The sequence below is a fragment of the Phoca vitulina genome, unplaced genomic scaffold, assembly GCF_004348235.1.
Source record: "Phoca vitulina isolate PV1807 unplaced genomic scaffold, GSC_HSeal_1.0 scaffold12, whole genome shotgun sequence".
NCBI classification, from domain to species: Eukaryota; Metazoa; Chordata; class Mammalia; order Carnivora; family Phocidae; genus Phoca; species Phoca vitulina.
In genome coordinates, this window is record NW_022589715.1 from 864,375 (window position 1) to 884,014 (window position 19,640).

Here is a 19,640-nt window from a genome sequence, read left to right on the forward strand (position 1 = left end):
GGAGGCGGAAAATGGCTTCACTCCTGGCCTGGAGCCCTCCTGGAAGTTTTTATAATTGGCCCTCAGGCAATCCCATTCCTTCCTGCTTTGAAGACCTCCAGAATTCAAAGGGCCAACACCTTGTGCTTTCAGCCAAGATTTTGGTGAGACTTGGCCAAGGATTCAAGGTTAGTGTTGGGAACGGGGATAGTTAGGTCTTTCTCGTTGTGGGGATTCTTCATCATGTACATTGGAATCACTGTTCTTCCATGTGAGGAAACGGGAACTCTCTTTAGGGGCTGGAGGTGGCTCCCCACAGGTTATTCTCTGCTGCTGCATCCCCTAGGCATGGTCTGGGATGGAGGTGAGAAAGACTCAGATAGAGAAAGTTCTTATCACCTAAATGAATGAGAGATGTGGTTGAGGGATTAAGAGGTCATTGCAGGGCATCTTGGCCTGGTATTGGTTCGGGGAGGATGTGAGGAACTACAGGGCTGTTTATATTGATGAGAATGAAATCCCTCTGAGCATCCAGGTTTAAAAAATATACTTAGATTATTTTATGATACATCAAATGAATTCCAAATGGACTATATGCAAACTATTTTTTTATCTCATAAAAAAATCAGGAATAGAAGTAGATACTTCCCAAATTTTCTGAACTTTAAAGCAATAAAAGAAAACTTGAAAGAATTTTTATGACCACATTTAAAAAGTATGTGACAGAATATTTGTAACAAATAGGAAAGATAAAAAGCTAATAATACCCTTATTATATAAAGAGTTAACATCTGCTACAGGAATGAAATGTGACAGAACAGAGCATTCAGAAACAGACTCAAGTAAGTATGAGAATGTGGTCCATGATAAAGATGACGTTTTAAGTCTATGGGATAAAAATAGAATATTCAATATGTCTTGGAATAGTTGGCCAAGCATTTGGGATAAAAACACTAAAGCTCTGCTTCACTGCTTACACCAAAATAAATTCAAGTGGATCACATATTTAAATTGGAGTGCCTTGAGAAACAGGATTACGTTGTAGGTATGAGCAGAGCTTCTGGAGTTAGACAGTCCGGGCTTGCAGCCCACCTCTGCCCGTCACCAGCCCTGCGACCTTGGGGAACTTAATCACTTTGTGCCTCACTTTCGTAAGATGGAGATGAAAATAGTACCTGCCTCCCAAGGATTGTTGTGAGGAGTAAATGAGTTGATCTCTGGAAAGGGCTTGGAACAGTGCTTGGCACATACAGGTGTTCTGAGTGTGGCTGCTTTCATCATCATCATCACCGAAAAAGTTAAAACTATAAAGGCAGTATGGCAAATATTGTTTATAAGCTTGGGGTTGGAGAAACTCTTTTTAATCATGACCCAAAAGCCATACCCCAGGAAGGAAAAGTTTGAGAGATTCGATATTTGAAACTTTTACACGTGGGGAAAGAATGCCATTGGGGTGGGGTGCCAGAGGTCACCATCCCTAGAAGGGATAGGCTGTGAGGTGACAGCCATTCATTTAGTGCTTCCTGAACTGAACCTGGAAGATGATGAGGAGAAGCTGGGCAAGTGCCCTGGGGAGAGACTGTCTCAGTGATTTCGGTGTTGTCTGGGTCTTTCTACTCGAGACTCCTGGATTAGTCTCCTGCGGCTGCTCTAACAAGTTACCACAGACTTGGCATCTTCAGACAACAGAATGTATTCTCACCATTCAATTCTGGAGGCTAGAAGGCCAAAATCAAGGTGTTGGCCAGGCCTGCTCCCTGTGAAGGCTGTGGGGCACAATCTTCCCTTGCTTCCACAGGATGCTGGTGGCTCCTGGCTTTCCTTGGATTGTGGTGGCCTCGCTCCAGTCTCTCCCTCTTCCCCTACTTCTGCACCACCTTCTCTGTATGTCCTCTCCTCTTCTTAGAAGGACATTGGTCATTGAATTTAGGACACACCCAAATCTGGTATAACCTCAACTAATTGTATCTGCAAATTATATCTGTTTCCAAATAAGATCACATTGTGAAGTTCTGTTTAGACATGAATTCGGGGAGGATGCCAGGTCACCACAGCTGACCCACCACAACTGTTGTGCTGCTTTTCAGGGAGAAAGCAGTGCCTGTGAGAAGAGCGGGGTTGGTAAGGGCCGGCTGCGCCCGGCACACAGCGGCGCCTCACGGGTAGCCGTTGTGGTGGCAGAGCTGGTGTGCGCAGAGCTACACCAGAGGCCGCAGAGATCGCCCCAGTCCTGTGAAGGCCTTGCCGTTGGCCAACACCGCCAGATGTTTGAACGTCTGGAAGTGACAAAGCAGATAGTAAGAATAGGGAGGGAGTTGATAGAAAACTAATAACGCTTTTCAAATAGAACTCAGTTGTATGCAGTATTGAGAGAGAAGACGGAATCCCATGCCATGGTGGACAAACTAGGATTTCTCTCTCTTTTTTTTTTTTTTTAAGTTTTAAGTCCAGTATAGTTAACGTACAGTGTTATATTAATTTCAGGTGTACAATATAGTGACTCAGCACTTCCATACAGCACCCGGTGCTCATCACAACCAGTGCCCTCCTTCATCCCCGTCACCTGTTTCCCCCCTACCCCCCACCCACCGCCGTTCTGGTGACCATCAGTTCTCTGTAGTTAAAGAGTCTTGGTTTCTCTCTCTCTCTCTCTCACAAAGTAGGATTCCATTGTTAGGCTTTAGGAGATCGTGATAGGACCTGCACCACTGTGAAAAAGACTTATCTATGTGGATACGCACATTCTGGAAAGAGGGTTCTGAACTCTCATTAGATTACCACATGGGTGTCCAGAACCCCAGGAAAGTAAACACAGACTAAAGAATCATCTTTGGAGTAGACTGTTAGCGTTAGTTTTCAGATAAAAAGGCTAGTTGGCCCTCCCTTATAATCACTGTGCATTAAAATATGCCTCTGTAACTTGTGCTACATTACAAATGGGAGAATACTACCGAATGCATTTATCTATTGCTCTAGTTTGTCAGCGTCCTCAGTGTCTTCCAATTGCGCATAAATAATTTGTGCACACTCACTTCCTCCCCAGCCGCCACCCCATTTCTCTGTGGCTCTTTCGTTCCGGAGGAGAATCGTCTTCCCACATGGGCTTCCCCTCCTCCTGGCCTCTTTGGAGCCCATGCCGATGAGGCTTTCTCTCCCTGTCTACTGAACTGTGCTGTTGGCAAGGACCCTCATGTCGCTTCCAGGGGACACTCGTCAGTCCTCAAGTTCTTCAGCCTGTCAGCAATGTCTAACACCACGGGTCTCCCTCCTCGAAATGCTTCCTTCACTTGGTTTCCAGAATTTCCCACTTCTTACCTTACCAGCTGTGGCTTCCTCATCCCAGTGGCACCTTCCCCTGTCGGTGACAGCCCTCCAGGCTCAGCTCGCCCCGTTTTCTTCCCCATATGCTTCTGCCTCAGATTCATCAACTTTCTCCTTTCTCAAGCCATGGATGGTGTTGGATTCAGAAAGAGGAGCCGGCAGTGGATTAGTCCATCAGCTTGTGGGCTATATTATTTCCATAATGAAGATTAACAGTAAAGCTGTTTTCACACTGGAAACAAATGAGTTCAATACAAATTAAGAAAACATTTAAATATCTTTAAAAGGAAATATGTTTACTCAACAAACATTTGGAAGGAGATTTAAATGCACTAAATAATGAAAGAAATAAAATTCAAAATAATATCTGCATATACCTTTAGTAGAACAAAATATCAAAGATTTAAAAAATAGTGATCTGCCTGCCCAGTGCTGGTAATATGCAATGAAATGACACATTTTCATTTACCACTGATAGGCATCTAATTTGATTTAGCCCTTGTAGAAAGTATCAAACTCACTACCAGAGTCTTAAAATGTCTATTCCCTTGATTCCATAATTCTGTTTCTGGAATTTGTTTTTTATGATTTTCAATTTTTTTAAGTAACCTCTACACCCAAGGTAGGGCTTGAACTCACAACCCTGAGATCAAGAGTCACAGCCTCCACTGATCGAGCCAGCCAGATGCTCCTGTTCTAGAAATCTAACTAAGGAAAGCTTTAGTGTGGAAAAGAACTTTGGGCACAAAAATACGCATTGAAGTGGTTAATTTTAATAATAATATCAACAGTGGGAGCACATGGAAGCAGCCTATTTATCTGACTGCAGGGAAATTGTTACAGTATGTCAACCCCGTGGAATATTTTAAATCTATTAAGATGATCTATTTTAAAGAGTATATGAAAACATGAAAAAATTCCATGACGTAATGTTAAGTGAAACAGGGAAGATAAGACTGTTTACATAGTATTAAAAAATTCACACATAGTAAAAAATTAGAAGAAATTCACTGCAATGTTAGTAGTGCTTATGTTTGGGAATTTTATTTTCCTTTTTGTTTTTGATTAGCTCCTATGTCTGGGGGAAGTATAAATAAATAAATAAATAATAAAACTACAAAAACCTGTTTGGTTTTGGTCAATTCAAGATTTGGCGAAGAAATAATGAAATGATCAAAGTCACTAGTATACATATTTCATAAAAGAGAAATTTTTCCAGTATAAAAGAATTTATTAGAAAGGAAGAAATAACAGGAGTAAGGAACTGTGCCTTGTAAATGAACACAATGAATGCTTGAGTGCAAGATCCAGGACCTGGACTGTGGGTTCAAATCCAACTCCACCTTTCCCAGGTGTGTGACCTTGGACAAGTTACTTGACTCCTCTGTGCTCCAATTTCTTGGAAATTGGAATTCTTGCATCTACAGAATGCAAATAACAAGAGCACCTTCCTCACAGGACTGTCAGGAGGATTGTGTGTTCACGGAGGCCCTGGCTCTCGAACATGCTCACATGCTCTCTTCGTCTCTCTGTCTCTGTCACCGTCTCTGTCTCTCTGTGTCTCTTACATATATATAGATGGAAGTGTTGTCTACCATTATTGTCTTCTCATCATCTCCATCAAAGCTCAGGAGTCAAATACCACTGGTGTTCAAAACCCCTTTCCGCGACTTACTTGCTGTGGGACCCAGAGAAAGTACATTTAGCCTCTCTTGCCTGAGTGTATTTGTAAAGTGGGGAGAGTACCTGCCTGTTAGGGTTGCTATGAGAACCGATGAGATCAGGTTGGTCATGTGCTCAGCACAGGGCTTGGCCCACAGTGATGCTCACAGCAGAGGTAGTGGGGAGGTATTGAGGGCTGCTACCATGGTGGTGGATTCTGTTTTTCTTTAGGTCTCTTTTGAACCAGAAGGAAGTTTAGGAGCATATGGAGAGTGAGCTAACAATGAGGGTTTTGCTGTCCACTTTTGATGGAGTGAGGAAGTTGAGGATCAGTGATCATCATAATAGTTTATAGGTTTATATTGCTTTATAGTTTTGAAGCTCTTTACATATATGTTGAGTCCTTGATACAACAATTCTGTGATGTAGTAGACAGAAGACCTGTCCTCATCACTGCTGTTTACCAATGTCATAGTCCCTGTATTTATAGCGGATTTCAGCAACTAATTCTATAGATATTACACTTCACTCTTGATCTAGCTGTTCTTGAGTACTTAGTGTTTTAGGTGGATGCTATGTCCAGTACTTTGGACTTAAAGTTCTTTTTTTTTTTTAAGATTTTATTTATTTATTTGAGAGAGAGAGAGCATGAGAGGGGGGAGGGTCAGAGGAAGAAGCAGACTCCCTGCCAAGCCGGGAACTTGATGTGGGACTCCAGGATCATGACCTGAGCCGAAGGCAGTTGCTTAACCAACTGAGCCACCCAGGTGCCCTGGACTTAAAGTTCTTTGTCCTTTTCTTTACTCCCTATGAGCAACCCATTCAAGTGGCCATATCATGGATTCTGTATCCCCAAGAATTATTCCACCTCTAAACTGTGTTATTTTTAAGCAGGGTTTGAACTCACGACCCTGAGATCAAGACCTGAGCTGAGATCAAGAGTCGGATGCTCAACAGACTGAGCTACCCAGGCACCCTAAGTGCTACTTCTCTTTCTTATTTTCCCAGGATATTTACATTAAATTTTTTGGTTACATGAATATTCTCTATTAATAGTCTATGCCTATATATATAATATACAAAATGAGCATTACAGGCTACTATGATTGGGGTTTTTTTTGCTTTTTGTTTTTTATGATGTTAATAATTGTCTTGGTTTTCATGTTTTTCTCTCTCTTTGTAAGCCTCTTGTCTGAAATCAATGTCTCCTGCCTTTCTTCTGGCTTTAGCTCTGGATAGTCACTAACCCTTTGTAATTGCTAAATCCAGTGGAGTCTTCCAGCCCTAAACTTTTATAGCTGTGCTCTTCTTCTTACTTCCTCCTCCCTTGGTTTCCATGACATCACTTTATCCCATCTTTCTGAGCACTCCTTTTTAGTCTTGCTTATGCATAGTCCCCTGTTTACCTTCCCTTAAGTGTAGTGTTCCTTAGGATTCTATCTGTAATCTGATTCTTACTCAACAGAATCTCTTTAGGCAATATCTGCCATGGCCATGAATGACTTCTATTATTTATTCCTCCTCATAGAACTTTCTTCTAAGCTCATTTAACTGGCCATTGAACATACAGATAGAGAGTATGAAGACATTTGTCAGTGCTTCCACTCCTGTTCAAGGTCCCACTCTCTTCTTGTGACATCTGCATATGAATTGTGTAGAGGCTTTGGTATCTGCCTGTCTAAAGTTCCCTTCGCCCTACCTGCTCCTGTTCACATAGACAAGCCACCTCCTTACCCTTTTACTGTTCCGTTCCCTTCACACACCACCAAATACACACACACATACACTCTCTTCTCCAACTTTTCCCCTCTCAAACACCTGCACTGCCTCTCTCCATTTTCATTGGCAAGAAAGCTGAAAGTTTTCTCTCCCCCAACTCCTCCTATAGGAGGAGGATGTTGGGCCAATTGTCAGATCCCAGAGAAAGCAAAGTATTTTACTAATTTAGTATGCTTTATTTGTACTTGATAGTAACTATTTTAGTAGGCCATCCCTTTTAAAATGTGTTAATCCTTGAAATGTTTAAAGAATGATCACTTGACAGTAGTGCATATCCATGCAATCTCTTCTGCATTGTTACTTTTAGATTTAAAACCACGAGTGGTGGGGGCGCCTGGGTGGCTCAGTCGTTAAGCGTCAGCCTTCAGCTCAGGTCATGATCCTGGGTCCTGGGATCAAGCCCCGCGTCGGGCTCCCTGCTCCATGGGAAGCCTGCTTCTCCCTCTCCCACTCCCCCTGCTTGTGTTCCCTCTCTCGCTGTGTCTCTCTCTGTCAAATAAATAAAATCTTTAAAAAACAAAAAAACAAAACAAAACAAAAAATAAAACCACGAGTCGGATTGTAATAAGAATTTTATTTTTTCAGAATTAAAACTACACATGTGGGGTTGTAATGTGAATTTATAGGCAGAGATAAGGTATCTTGTCCAAACAAGAAAGAAAAAACAGAACTAAATGTTCTCTTTTCCACTTTTTTTGCTGTATGTAGTTAGGACCATGAGTCTGAGCTTACATTCCTAAAAGCTACAGGTGTCAATCAGATCATTCAGAGAGAGCACTCAGAATGAGAAGAGAGAAGCATCAAGCCTGTAAAAGAAGAAACCTCCCAGGAGCCTTAAAAGGGAGCCTATGCGAATCAGCATGTGATTCTAGAGAGTGGTTCAGCATGGCTTGATGTTAATTTTTAAGAAGTGTAAAGATGATATTCCAGCAGGTCTCAAGGTTTTTCACCATCACAGTCATTGATGATGGTGATGGTAGCCCTTTGTTTTTTGTTATTATTTGGTTTTTTTCTAGCTTACCAGTTTGTTCTGTGCATTTTTTAAGGTCCTTAAAATTCTGGTCAGGGCAGTGGTTGACGGGATGACCGATCGAAGTGGAGATGTTGCAACTGGCCTCAAAGGGAAGCTGCAGGAGTTACTAGGCAGAGTGACTTCAAGAGTGACGAATGATGGAGAAATCTGGAGGCTGTATGCCGAAGTGTATGGAAATGGGCAGAGCGAAAAGCCTGATGAAAATGAAAAGGTAAGTCCTCTTTCAGTCCTCCCGGGTGCTTGCCTTTTGTTTGAATTATGTGTATTGGATCTGCTTCCTTGATGGTTGGAGGAAGAGTTAAATAGCTTGAAATGGATGATTGATATGCTTAGGTTTTCCATTTTGATTCAGAATCTTTAACATAAGCACTTTGAATTGTGGGCGGGTTAAGACTTGTAAGCATTCACTTTTTTTTTTCTTTCTATGAATTTTTCTTACATAATTTTCTCTGTTTCCTGCAAAAGGGTCTCTCCAGCCTGCTCCCCCACTGGAGCTGCCGCGAGCAGCTGCTCCCATTATTTACCCCCAGCCCTTTCTGCAGGCTCCTTGCTGAAGACTCAGGGAGATGGGGCCCAGGGACAAAGACGGTTTAGATCTGAGATAGGGGCCATGGAAGGGAAAAAGAAAAAGGCACTAGATAAGAACATTGGAGGAGGGCTTGTAAGTCTAAACACAACATGCTTCACAGAGGTTGCCCTGCACCTTTCTCGAAAGCGCATTAGAACACCAGTTACACTCAAGTTATGCCTTTGGCCTCTTATCTTAGAACTCAAAGGAGCCCCCAGAGTTTCCAAGGTTGAAATAATTGTTTTCTGTTCTTTTCAAAACATCCACAACAAGTCACATGTACTCCTTGCGTGAGTTTGGAATTCGCTGCAGTACAGCTAATCTGTGGGATTCCTAGCCATCTCTCCTCCCTCAGTCCACCCAGCTGGCTTCTACCATTGCTTGTCAACCCAGAGAACACATAATCGCACGCACACATGCACACACTCCTACTTTCTCTCCTTCCATTTCTTCTTGAATTATGTGCTCTTGCATATGGAATCAAGGGTAGTCTGAATTCTCTGACTGGTGACTTCTCCCTCAAGAATCTGCAAGGATGGGGCTGGGAAAGAGTGTTTTAAACTTCTGTGAGGATACACACCTCCGGTAATTCTGTAGTTGTCGTCAAGTTCATGCCTCATTCTCTAAACCGGGCTCTTAAGCTGATGGCTACAGATGCTGAGGAAAGGTGTGTGCCCTTCTTCTAGATTTCCAAACCTGGCATTTCTGTTTTTCTGTTTGGAGGGAAGTGTCTCTATCCAAATACATCCATTTGATTGCTTTTAATTGCTTATTGCTGTTGGCTGTGCGTCTGTACCCCTTCTTTGATGAGAATAATAAAGACCGCGCTGCATGACACAGATGCTCGTTTTTCAAGTTGGAATTAGTTCCACATGACTTCCAGGAAACCGAGTTTGAAATGTGCATTCTACTTGTTATTCTGAACATTGTTCTTTTTCTGTCCTCAGGCGTTCCAGTATCTCTCTAAGGCATACAAGTGTGACACACAGTCCAGTTGTTGGGAGAAAGATATGACATCATTTAAGCAAGTGGTGCAGAGAGCCTTAGGACTCGCACATGGTATTTGATGTAACGTTCGCTATCCCTGCCATGTTTTAATGTATTTGTACTGAAAAAGAATTTGTCAAAAGTGAAGTTCCATTACAAATAAGTTCAGATTATTTCCTTCTATGGAAATTGTCATATTTCATGCAGCAAATCTTTATGAGACCAGCTGCTAGGTAGTAAGCACTTTGGAGCAACAGGAGCAAATAGAGGCCGGAGCGTAGGAAGGATAGAGGCTTAAATACCATTGGAATAAGTGATGGGTATCAGGAGCTTTCAAGACGTGAAGTACCTTTCCAACTGTATCTGACCTTCAAGCACACAAGGTCTGTTGGTGTTGCTTGTGTAGTATTAAGGAAATCTGTTAACATTTCCGGACTTGTAGTCTTCCTTTATAAATGGAAATATTTTTTCTCAAAAATACATAGATTACTGGAGGACGTAGAATGTACAAAAAGCTGTGGCATATGCAAAAGAAATAAAAAATTAATCCTATCCCTGCGTTTGGGAAATTTAGTGGATGATATTTGAGGGGAGAGATAACCTTACATATAAGGTTGCATGCCTGTTGGGTATATTCCAGATAAAGGCCCCTTTTCATTATTTGCATTAATGAAAAAATATACCAGTTAAATTTAATAATGCATTTTTATATTTAGAATTGAGTATGGATGTGTGATGCCCTGGATATGCAGTTCAAATAAAATAATGAAGCCACAGTGTTAGGAACTGAATCACAGAGACTATGAACCCATCCTAAAGTCCTCCTCTAACTTTTTTGGCAACTAATAGTTACAGTAATTGGGGAGCCAATGAGACTGTAAAAAGGGCAGACCCTTGAAATCAGGGAGACCTAAACTCCAGGACCGGCTCTGCCATGTACTTGCTAGGTGGTGTTGGGTAAATCACTTAACTCCTCTGAGCCTTAGTTCCCTCATCAGTAAAATGGGGGTAATGCCTACCTTCTTGTTAGGAAGAATAAATGAAAACACATTTAAACACTTAAGAGTATCTTGCACATGGTTGAAATGTGAATCCCTGACCTTCTCACCCCAACCCTGTTCCTTCTGGGGTAGAGGAGCTGAGCTGTCTGATAAGGCATTCAAAACTAAAAAGAGAAAAAGGAGGAGCAAGAGTAAAGGTTAACGTGTCTCTAAAGAAGTCACAGAACATTCAAACAGTTTAGAAATGGGCTTAGTAGTTGATAATTCTACTTACGGTCTTTGATATCACTGACAAGAAGGATATAAATATCCAATTATCTGGGCCGCCTACCCCTTGACAGATCAGGGAGACATGCTGAACTCTGTGTAGCTGAACTACAGAGTAGATGAGGTGGAGGTCATCGCCGATAGACCCGTGGAATGTGGCTGCAGTTCATGTGGCTTGTGCTGGCCTCATGGTGGGTGGGCTCAGAGTGAGTGAGTCCTGATGCCTTTGACCTTTGTGAATATAGGACCATGTTTGAGGAAACCCATACCTAGGTGTATTATGTACATAATTACAGCAAGGTGCAATCTCCTTGGAAGAATTTATCTTATCTACTTGAGATTGCCAACCCTAAACATTTCTGTGAACAGCTAGCTTTGTAACAGTCAAAGCCAAGATATTTTCTGTAGTCACTAAGTGATGCTATTAAACCTGTCAAATATAAATGCACAGGTTAAAGAAATAAGTACTGCAGGAAGAAAATCTTCAGTTTGTATCTTAAAGTCGTTTTTAAGCTATTTTGGGCACCATTTTTCATCAGGGCAGTACTGGGAGAAAAACAAGCTTCTATTCTTTTAAGTTTCCTCTGACTTTAATGAATTAGGTGTTGGTGTTCCTACAACACTTTAAGCATCTGTGAGTGGATGCTCAGCTTTAGTTTCTGGTGATATTTTAGATTTATGAAGATAAAACTTTACCTTTGCTTTGTTGCTTTTTTTTTTTTTAAGATTTTATTTATTTGACAGAGAGAGAGATAGCGAGAGCAGGAACACAAGCAGGGGGAGTGGGAGAGGGAGAAGCAGGCTTCCTGCCGAGCAGGGAGCCCGATGTGGGACTCGATCCCAGGACCCTGGGATCATGACCTGAGCCGAAGGCAGATGCGTAACGACTGAGCCACCCAGGCGCCCTCTTTGTTGCTTTTGTAGACCAGTGCTCAGCTGAGGAATGAACTGGGTTTCTTTGTTATTCTATTCTTTTTCTTATCTTTCTCCCCAACACTTGCTCAATTCTGAAAAAGAAAATAAAACATTAAGAAAAAATCACACACACACACACACACACACACACACACACACACACACACACACACACACCCCTCCACATGATTTACTCCCTTTTGGGTTGCTATTTTTAAGAGTAGCCATGTACTTGATAAGACATTGCAGTGTCTCTCCATAGGGCTTCAGACCTTTCTGTAACAATGTTGTCATCGTGTATACCCATTTGTATTGTCTGGGGGCTATTCATTTCCAATTTCTGCTATTCTGTTTTCTGGGAAAGGGTAGGCAAAAGCTGATTCCTTCTTTGCCATCCAGGGACTTTCAAAATAATAGTTATGCATTTTAACTATAGTCTGCCTGGAGGAAGCACTGCTATCTTGGATTTCCTGATGATTTGGAACAGCATTTTATTTCTCTCCCTTTCTAGAACTCTTATCTTTGTCTCTAGTGCTTTTTGGAAATGGGATTAAGCGAGGGGTGTAATAGTGTTTTTGTCTTTTTGCTCTATTTTTTAAAATTTTTTCCTGAATGAAAATAAGGATTAAAAAAAAAAAAGAAGCTGTTTCTGATACGTTCCTAGGTATTTAACAGCCCAAATACCTCAGCCGTGGTAGTACAACGTTCTTCTCCTAAGGCACACAGACATCATAATCCTCACTATCTCCAGGTTGACTGTGCCCTTTGAAAACGAGTTGCACATTGTTGATTACCATGCATTGTTTCAACCCTTAGCTGAGAAATGTCAAAGTCTAATAATTATTTTGAAATGAGAATGTCAAACTTGGTTCTCACCAGCCATGGAAGATTAATTAATGATAAAACGATTTTCCAGGCACAGGCAATCCCCACCAATTGATGAGAGTTTACATGCAAGAAAGACACCTATTTTCCATTCCTGGTCTAAGATCTAGGGCACTGAGTGACTTTCATCGTTGCACTGTTTAGTGTAGTTTTATTTTTTATTTATTTATTTATTTTTTAAAAGATTTTATTTATTTATTTGAGAGAGAGAGTGTGAGAGAGACAGCACATGAGAGGGGGGAGGGTCAGAGGGAGAAGCAGACTCCCTGCCGAGCAGGGAGCCCGACGCGGGACTCGATCCAGGGACTCCAGGACCATGACCTGAGCCGAAGGCAGTCGCTTAACCAACTGAGCCACCCAGGCGCCCCTGTTTAGTGTAGTTTTAAAATAGGATCTGGTTATTGGTCTGCTTTGTGGCAAGCATAATTTAGAAGAACAAATATAAAAACAAACCAGTGGAGAGATACCAGGCATTGTATTTTTACCAAGCTCCTCACTTGTTCTTATAAAGCATTAATAGCCAGGCCTTCTGCTAGGGAGGATTATCCCCTCTTGATAATTTCACGTTTTAGGAAGATGGGCTCCCTGGCTCGCTGGACACAGCGTTGTCACGCGTGAGTGACTTCGTCCTCTCCCACTCCCTGCTGATGCCAAGCACCACTCAGCAACCTGAGAGCCCGGGTGTGGTCACCTTCGCTGAACACAAGCACATAGGTTGTTGAAATCACTTCTTCCAGAATGGGGACGTAAACCCGGAGTAGGAAAACGCAGTTAGAATTGAGCTGTAAATACCTGGATGTCGCTTCACTGGGCTGGTGTCATGGGCCACTGTGAAGCCCCCATTTGGGACCCGGTGCCCCGGGAAGCTACACTAAAGATCTGCTACATCTGCTTTTGCCCTCTGTGGGCACCTTGCGTTCAGTTAGATTTTGTCTCTTTTTGCCTAATTCCACTGTGTGTGTGTGTGTGTGTGTTTAGGGTCTTTTCCCAGTGATCTGTAACTTACCAAAAATCACCTATTTCCCCTCAAAATTCTCCGTTTAGCAATAAGCGTGAAGAAGGATAATGGGGGAAATTATGCACATAATTGTTGTCCTTTTGCCAAAACAAAACCTTTCCATGTGGGAATATTTCTCAAGTCCGTACTATAAAATCCTAATTAAGTAATGGTTTTTGGCACTTGTAAATTATCGTTGCCAGTATTTAACGCATGTTTTCTCCCATATTTATGTTTCAGTGGCTATAAAACACAGTAAAAACAAATCCAGTCCCGCAGAGGCCGTACAGGTGCTTTCTTCAGTTCGACTCAACTTACAGGGCCTGTTATCTAAAGCAAAGGTGAGAGTGATTTAAAATGTGATTTAACTCAAAGTGTCGTAGGAAGAAGGGTCTAGCATGAGCTGACTGCTCTTGAATCTTCTTTTTTACGTCAGGGCTGATTTTAGGCCCACGTTACGTTTTAGCTGTCAGCCCCCAGGGGGTCGGTGGGACTGGTGGGGGTGTTACTGGCCCAGTGGCTAGACTCCTGTGGGTAACTTGGGAGTCTTTGAAATTAATACTTATAACCCAGCCCTGCTGCTTTCTTGAATTTAAATTAAAACAATGCTCTTCTTACTGTCACTTTTTCCGAAGTGTGACATATATGCCCCTGATAGCGCTTGGCTGAACTTTCGATTTCAGTGTGTATTTATTTCAGCACATGTTAGAAAAACTTTAACTAGCACCTCAGATCTACATTTTCGTGAATATTATTGCTTATTTTTCATTTGCAGTAATGTAATGTTTCCTCTAAAAAAAGACTTTTATTTAAGAAGCTGATTTCGAAGCCCGGTGACGGGTATTAAGGAGGGCACGTACTGCATGGAGCACTGGGTGTTATACGAAAACAATGGATCGTGGATCACCACATCAAAAACCAATGATGTACTGTATGGTGACTAACATAATATAATAAAATTAAAAACTACAAAAAAAAACTGATTTCGAAACAAATATGAAGTAGGTAGTATATGGATTTCACAAAGATTAAGGTCGGTGAGTGACTCAGGTTTGACAACTAAAACATTTACCATCAATCTACAAATGCCACCTTGTGAACTAGCACTGGGTTGGGGACGCCTGAGAATCCCTGAGGGAACTGGTTTGGAGTCTGAACTCGGAGCGTCTACCTGTGGCAAGGCAGGTACGGGGCGGAGCCTGGGAGATCCCTGCAGCCAGGTGTGGATTATACCTCTGGAAGCAAACTGTAAAGGAATATAGTTTCTTTCTTTTTTTTTTTTTTTAATTAATTAATTTATTTGAGAGAGAGAAAGCATGAGTGGGCCGAGGGGGAAGCAGGCACCCCACTGAGCAGGGAGCCCGATGTGGGGCTCAATCCCCAGACCCTAGATCATGACCTGAGCCCAACCGACTGAGCCACCCAGGCGCCCCAAGGAATATAGTTTCTAATACAATTCAGTGCTTTCTTTTCTCATTTTTGCTTGCCTTCATTATTTAATCTTGGGTTGTAAATGAATTCTGACACTTCTGAGAGCAAGTCTATGGCAAGTGAAGTCACTTCAGGACACATGTAAAAACCTTCCCAGAGTAAGTATGTCTTTTTATTAATTGCTTGATCTTTTCTGATGAGGGCATCATTTTTGCCCCTTTAGATTATTAACTTGCTTTACTATCCTTTTAATCTGCAAGCTGGACCCGGTTTCTAATAATCTACCAGGAAGAACTATATTTCCTCCCAGCTTGGTATGATAACTTCAGAATTTTATATCTCTCAGAAGGCTGCACAGACTCTCAAAGAAAGTCAAGGTAGCAGGCTTCTCCTGTGACTTTCCTTCAGGAGCTAGGTTTCCTAGTTTAGTTTTGGTTGGATTACTAACCTACCCACGATTGTTTATTTCCTCAGGAGATACTCTACTAGTTCCCTTATCTCTGTGCAAAGCTTTTTCTTAAAAGTTATTACTTTTACATAAATCTGTACCTGCAAACCTAAATATCTTGTCTCTGCAGGTACTGCCCATCCTCCCTTTTGTGGAAGATCCCCAAACATTGAAAATGAGGCCTCAGAACATCATCTGTGTTTAGATTTTGTTCTCATTAGATCCCAACTGGGAAAATTTGCCTCCCAACGCCTCCTTCTGAAAGCCTGTTTTTGCTAGAGTGTTTGGGAGTCTCTGATTTTGTAGTAGATCATATGCCTTTCCTATTTTTTTTTAACAACTTGGGTTTGCTCAGCTGAATTGCGATCCCCAAAACACTTTTTTAGAACACTTTAAAGAGTGAGAATGAAATAGGATAGATAGCTCTATTAAATAGCTTGTAATAAGCTTGGTTTGCACCAATCTCTGATCTTTTCTTGCCAGGCCAGGGAGTTCATGGAAATAAACTCCTAGAGCCTAGAGACTCACCTGAGACTCAACCAGTCCATGGGCTCCGCCCCCCCACCCCCCGGCCAATCGCTGTGCAGATTTGCTGCAGAGGGCATGAGGGCTGTTGGGGAAAATGCCGGAGAGCCTGGAGACAGGACAGATTTTACCACTTACACACTTTGGGATCCTCAGCAAATAATCCATTCTTTCTAAGCCTCAGTTTCTCTCTCCTTCCTCTTTAGTTTATAGGTGAGTGATGCAGATTCATGATGATTTGCAAGCACTATAATTCTTAGTAAAAATAAAATATGCTATGTGAGTCTAGGTTATTTTTCTAAAAGGTGTTTTCTCTACTGATCACATTGTGACGGCTCCTATGTCATTCTCTTATGAAATGCTGTGCACGGTGTGACTACATGGTAATGTGACAAATCTTTACTGAACATTGATGAAGTCCTGCATTCAGTGAATGCTCCAAAAATCAGTGTGTGAAACTCTAAGCTTGTCCCAGTGATTATACCATCACGCAAAACATCTTTGGGACTCCCTTTTTAGAATAACCATCAGAACAGTTGTCATGTCTTATTATCTATGGTCGTGATAGTAAATAGTCATATGGTAATGGTAAACAAGTCATCTAGTCAGGCCTGGTGAAAAAGATAGACAGTGGGACTTCTGGGTGGCTCAGTCGGTTAAGCGACTGACTTGATTTCGGCTCAGGTCATGATCTTAGGGTCCTGGGATCGAGCCCTGTGTCGGGCTCCATGCTCAGCATGGAGTCTGCTTGAGATTCTTTCCCTCTGCCCCCCCCCCCCCCCCCCCCCTGTTCCCGCTCTCTCTCTCTCTCAAATTAAAAAAAAAAAAAAAAAGAAAAAGTATGTTGAGTAAATTACATTTCTGATCAACACACAAACACACACACATGCACACTGTGGTCGTAAAATCCTGAAGCTTATTTTCTTGGGTGCCTGTCCTGGCTCAGCAGGCAGTTCCAAATAGAAAGGCTCTCCAGAATGCCTCAGCTATGGTGGCATTACCGAAGTATGTTGCAATGTGCCTCCCAAGGCAATTCCTTTTACAGGAAGAGGGCACATTTATTTTTATTTTAATATGCTGAGCTTCTTTGCTTTTACCAAATCTTGATAATCTTTGTGGCCTCTGAGTCCTAAGCCGTAATAATTTTCAAATAATTGGCATAAAGGGGTATGATTTGTATGAGCTTGAATATAAAATATATTCATTTTGCTTATATACACAATGAATAGATTTGTTTTGTTTGGATGACAAATGTCCATTCATCCTGAAACCATCGTATGACATCAAAATGAATAACCAGGGGACACCTGGGTGTCTCAGTGGGTTAAGCATCTGCCTTCGGCTCAGGTGATCCCAGGGTCCTGGGATCGAGTCCCACATCGGGCTCCTTGCTCAACAGGGAGCCTGCTTCTCCCTCTGCCCCTCCCCCTGCTCGGGCTATCCCTCTCTCTGACAAATAAATAAATTTTTTTAAAAAAATGAATAACTAGTGAATTCAACTGCAACTATTTTTAAAGGGCAACCATTTTTAAGAGCAGAGCTCATTTGAATTTACAAGTTCAGGCATGTTGTTTGATGCCTGGTTTAATTTTGCGGCTTGTACATTTCCAGGATGGTGAGCAGAACAAACACTAACCATTGCTACTACCATGTGGTATTATTAGATACAGGGAATTTTAATTCTATCCTCTGTACCTATTTTATTTTAAAGAGATTGTCATTGTTTTGATAGTTCTCCTTTGTTCTTTATGTTGCAGCAACTTTTTACAGATGTGTCAAGTGGAGAAATTTCCAGGGAGTTAGCTGATGAAAAAGCAGCGATGGACGCCCTCGTCATAGAGCTGCAAGGCCTAAGCAACCAGTTTCGAAACCAGTACTGACCATCCTGGGAACAGTTTTTGGAAAAGGAGCGCTCACCTTCTGAATTTCTCTTATACCTGTGTATAAGAATTTCTCTTATACCTGTGTATCTGAAACACAAGATAATTGATTTTTTAAAATAAATTTCTCTTTAATGGCTAACATTTTTGTTTTGTGATTTTTCCACGTTTGGACTTTCCGAAGTACGTTAATTAAAAGTTCCCTGTTTCTTTAGGCTTAGTTGCAGTTGAATTTAGTATATTCTTTTGTATTCTGTGCTGAAGTATTTTGGCACTAAGAGAAAAAATTACAGTTTTCTTTTTAGCATAGGGTTTATTCTCTCTCAGCCTAAAATGAATTAGAGCATCCTTTGGAAAGACTTAGTCTGTAACAGGGAAAAAAATCCACACACTACAAGTCTGTGGAATCATTGGATTGGCTGCATTATTATCCAAAAATGATAAAAGGTAGATAGAATGACAGAAATCTTTCTCCTTCTTGAGATTTTATATTTGTGTCAGAAAGATACAGGCTTGGCTAATTAGAAATGTGGGCATACTTTAGCTTCTAAATCAAGAAAATGCAAGAAAAAAAGTGACATAACCCAAATTTTGATTGAGCCATTAACCACTACTAACCAGGCTGACCCTCCTCATTTTGTAGACTGCCAGTCCTAAAGATGGTTGTTTAATAAGGTTATTGAGTGAAGACAGCCATAAATGCTGCCATATTACAAAAATGCCAAAGTAAAATGCTTTCTTAGTAATGTCTGTGGAAACAAATATTGAAGGCAGCAGCTGAGCTTAATAATCTTACTACAAAAGTCATGGTGAGGAATTCTCAGTCCTGGCTTGGGTTGCTGAATTTTGGGTCCCATGCATAAGTCATTTGACCCTTGCTTTTTATCTATGTTCTTATTTATAGAATGTGAATAATTTCTACCTCTGGCTTCTTTGTGAGTTTCAGCTGCCATTGGAAATTTTAAAATGCATACTCCACAAATAAAAGTATTCTGAACATTAAAAAAACAGTCTTTAAAAACTTTCATGGATGAATTTTAGTTATAAATGCTTACCAGTGCTTTTCCTTTCCTTAACCACCTGCTTTTCTTTTTTAGTACACAAGTCTAAAAAAAAAAAGCAGTTTCTTTTTTTTTTTTTTTTTAAATTTATTTATTTGACAGAGAGAGACACAGTGAGAGAGGGAACACAAGCAGGGGGAATGAGAGAGGGAGAAGCAGGCTTCCCGCTGAGCAGGGAGCCTGATGCGGGGCTCGATCCCAGGACCCTGGGATCATGACCTGAGCCGAAGGCAGACGCTTAACGACTGAGCCACCCAGGCGCCCCAAAAGCAGTTTCTTTTATAGGAGACATAGTAGCTATGAGAAAGACCAGTAAAGTGAGCTCATAGCCTGAGTTAACATTAAATGTCCATTCAAATCTTTTATGGAAGCTGTTGGAGAGTAGGTGGGTAAATGGTTGGATGGATGGATGGATGGATGGATGGATGGATGGATTGAGGTTTTAAGATGAACTCTTTATCAGTCCCAGCTGTGATCCCCAATAGAAAATGGATAGACAAATACTTGGAAGGGCAAAGGTTTCAGGAATCAAATGGAAAATTGAAGAAGAGTTTCCAAGTATTAGAAGTTTTTAGTTCTCAGTTTGTTTTCGTTTGGCTTCAAGGTAGAAAGACATGAGTGAGTCTGAGTTGTCACAAACCAAGTCACAAAAGGATCATCTCCTTCCAGGCCTGTTCTCAAACGCTATGTTGAATCAGAGTTTCCAGGACAATGCCCTACACCCTCTTTTTTCTTGGAATGATCTCACAAAAGAGAGCTGTTAAATGGCTTATTTTAAAGACATAGATCTGTTAATTATGTTTAATAATCTCATGTGAATGTTTAACATAATTAAAGAAAATGTATGGGGAGGTACTATGGTAAAATAGGAAAAGTTGGGGTTTTATCAAAACCTCATCTC

General features: G+C 41.3%; 1 protein-coding gene across 2 annotated transcripts in view; it reads left to right on the forward strand.

Moving 5' to 3' along the window:
- The window catches only part of TTC27 (tetratricopeptide repeat domain 27), a 170,124-nt gene extending 152,304 nt beyond the window's left edge, over positions 1–17,820 (forward strand). For both annotated transcript variants that reach the window (XM_032410263.1, XM_032410264.1), the window contains 4 exons: positions 7,788–7,985; positions 9,290–9,401; positions 13,635–13,735; positions 17,556–17,820. In XM_032410263.1, the coding sequence (XP_032266154.1) occupies positions 7,788–7,985; positions 9,290–9,401; positions 13,635–13,735; positions 17,556–17,678 (534 nt within the window). In that variant the 3' untranslated portion in view covers positions 17,679–17,820. The remainder of the gene's footprint in view (positions 1–7,787; positions 7,986–9,289; positions 9,402–13,634; positions 13,736–17,555) is intronic.
- The last annotated feature ends 1,820 nt before the right edge of the window (positions 17,821–19,640 follow it).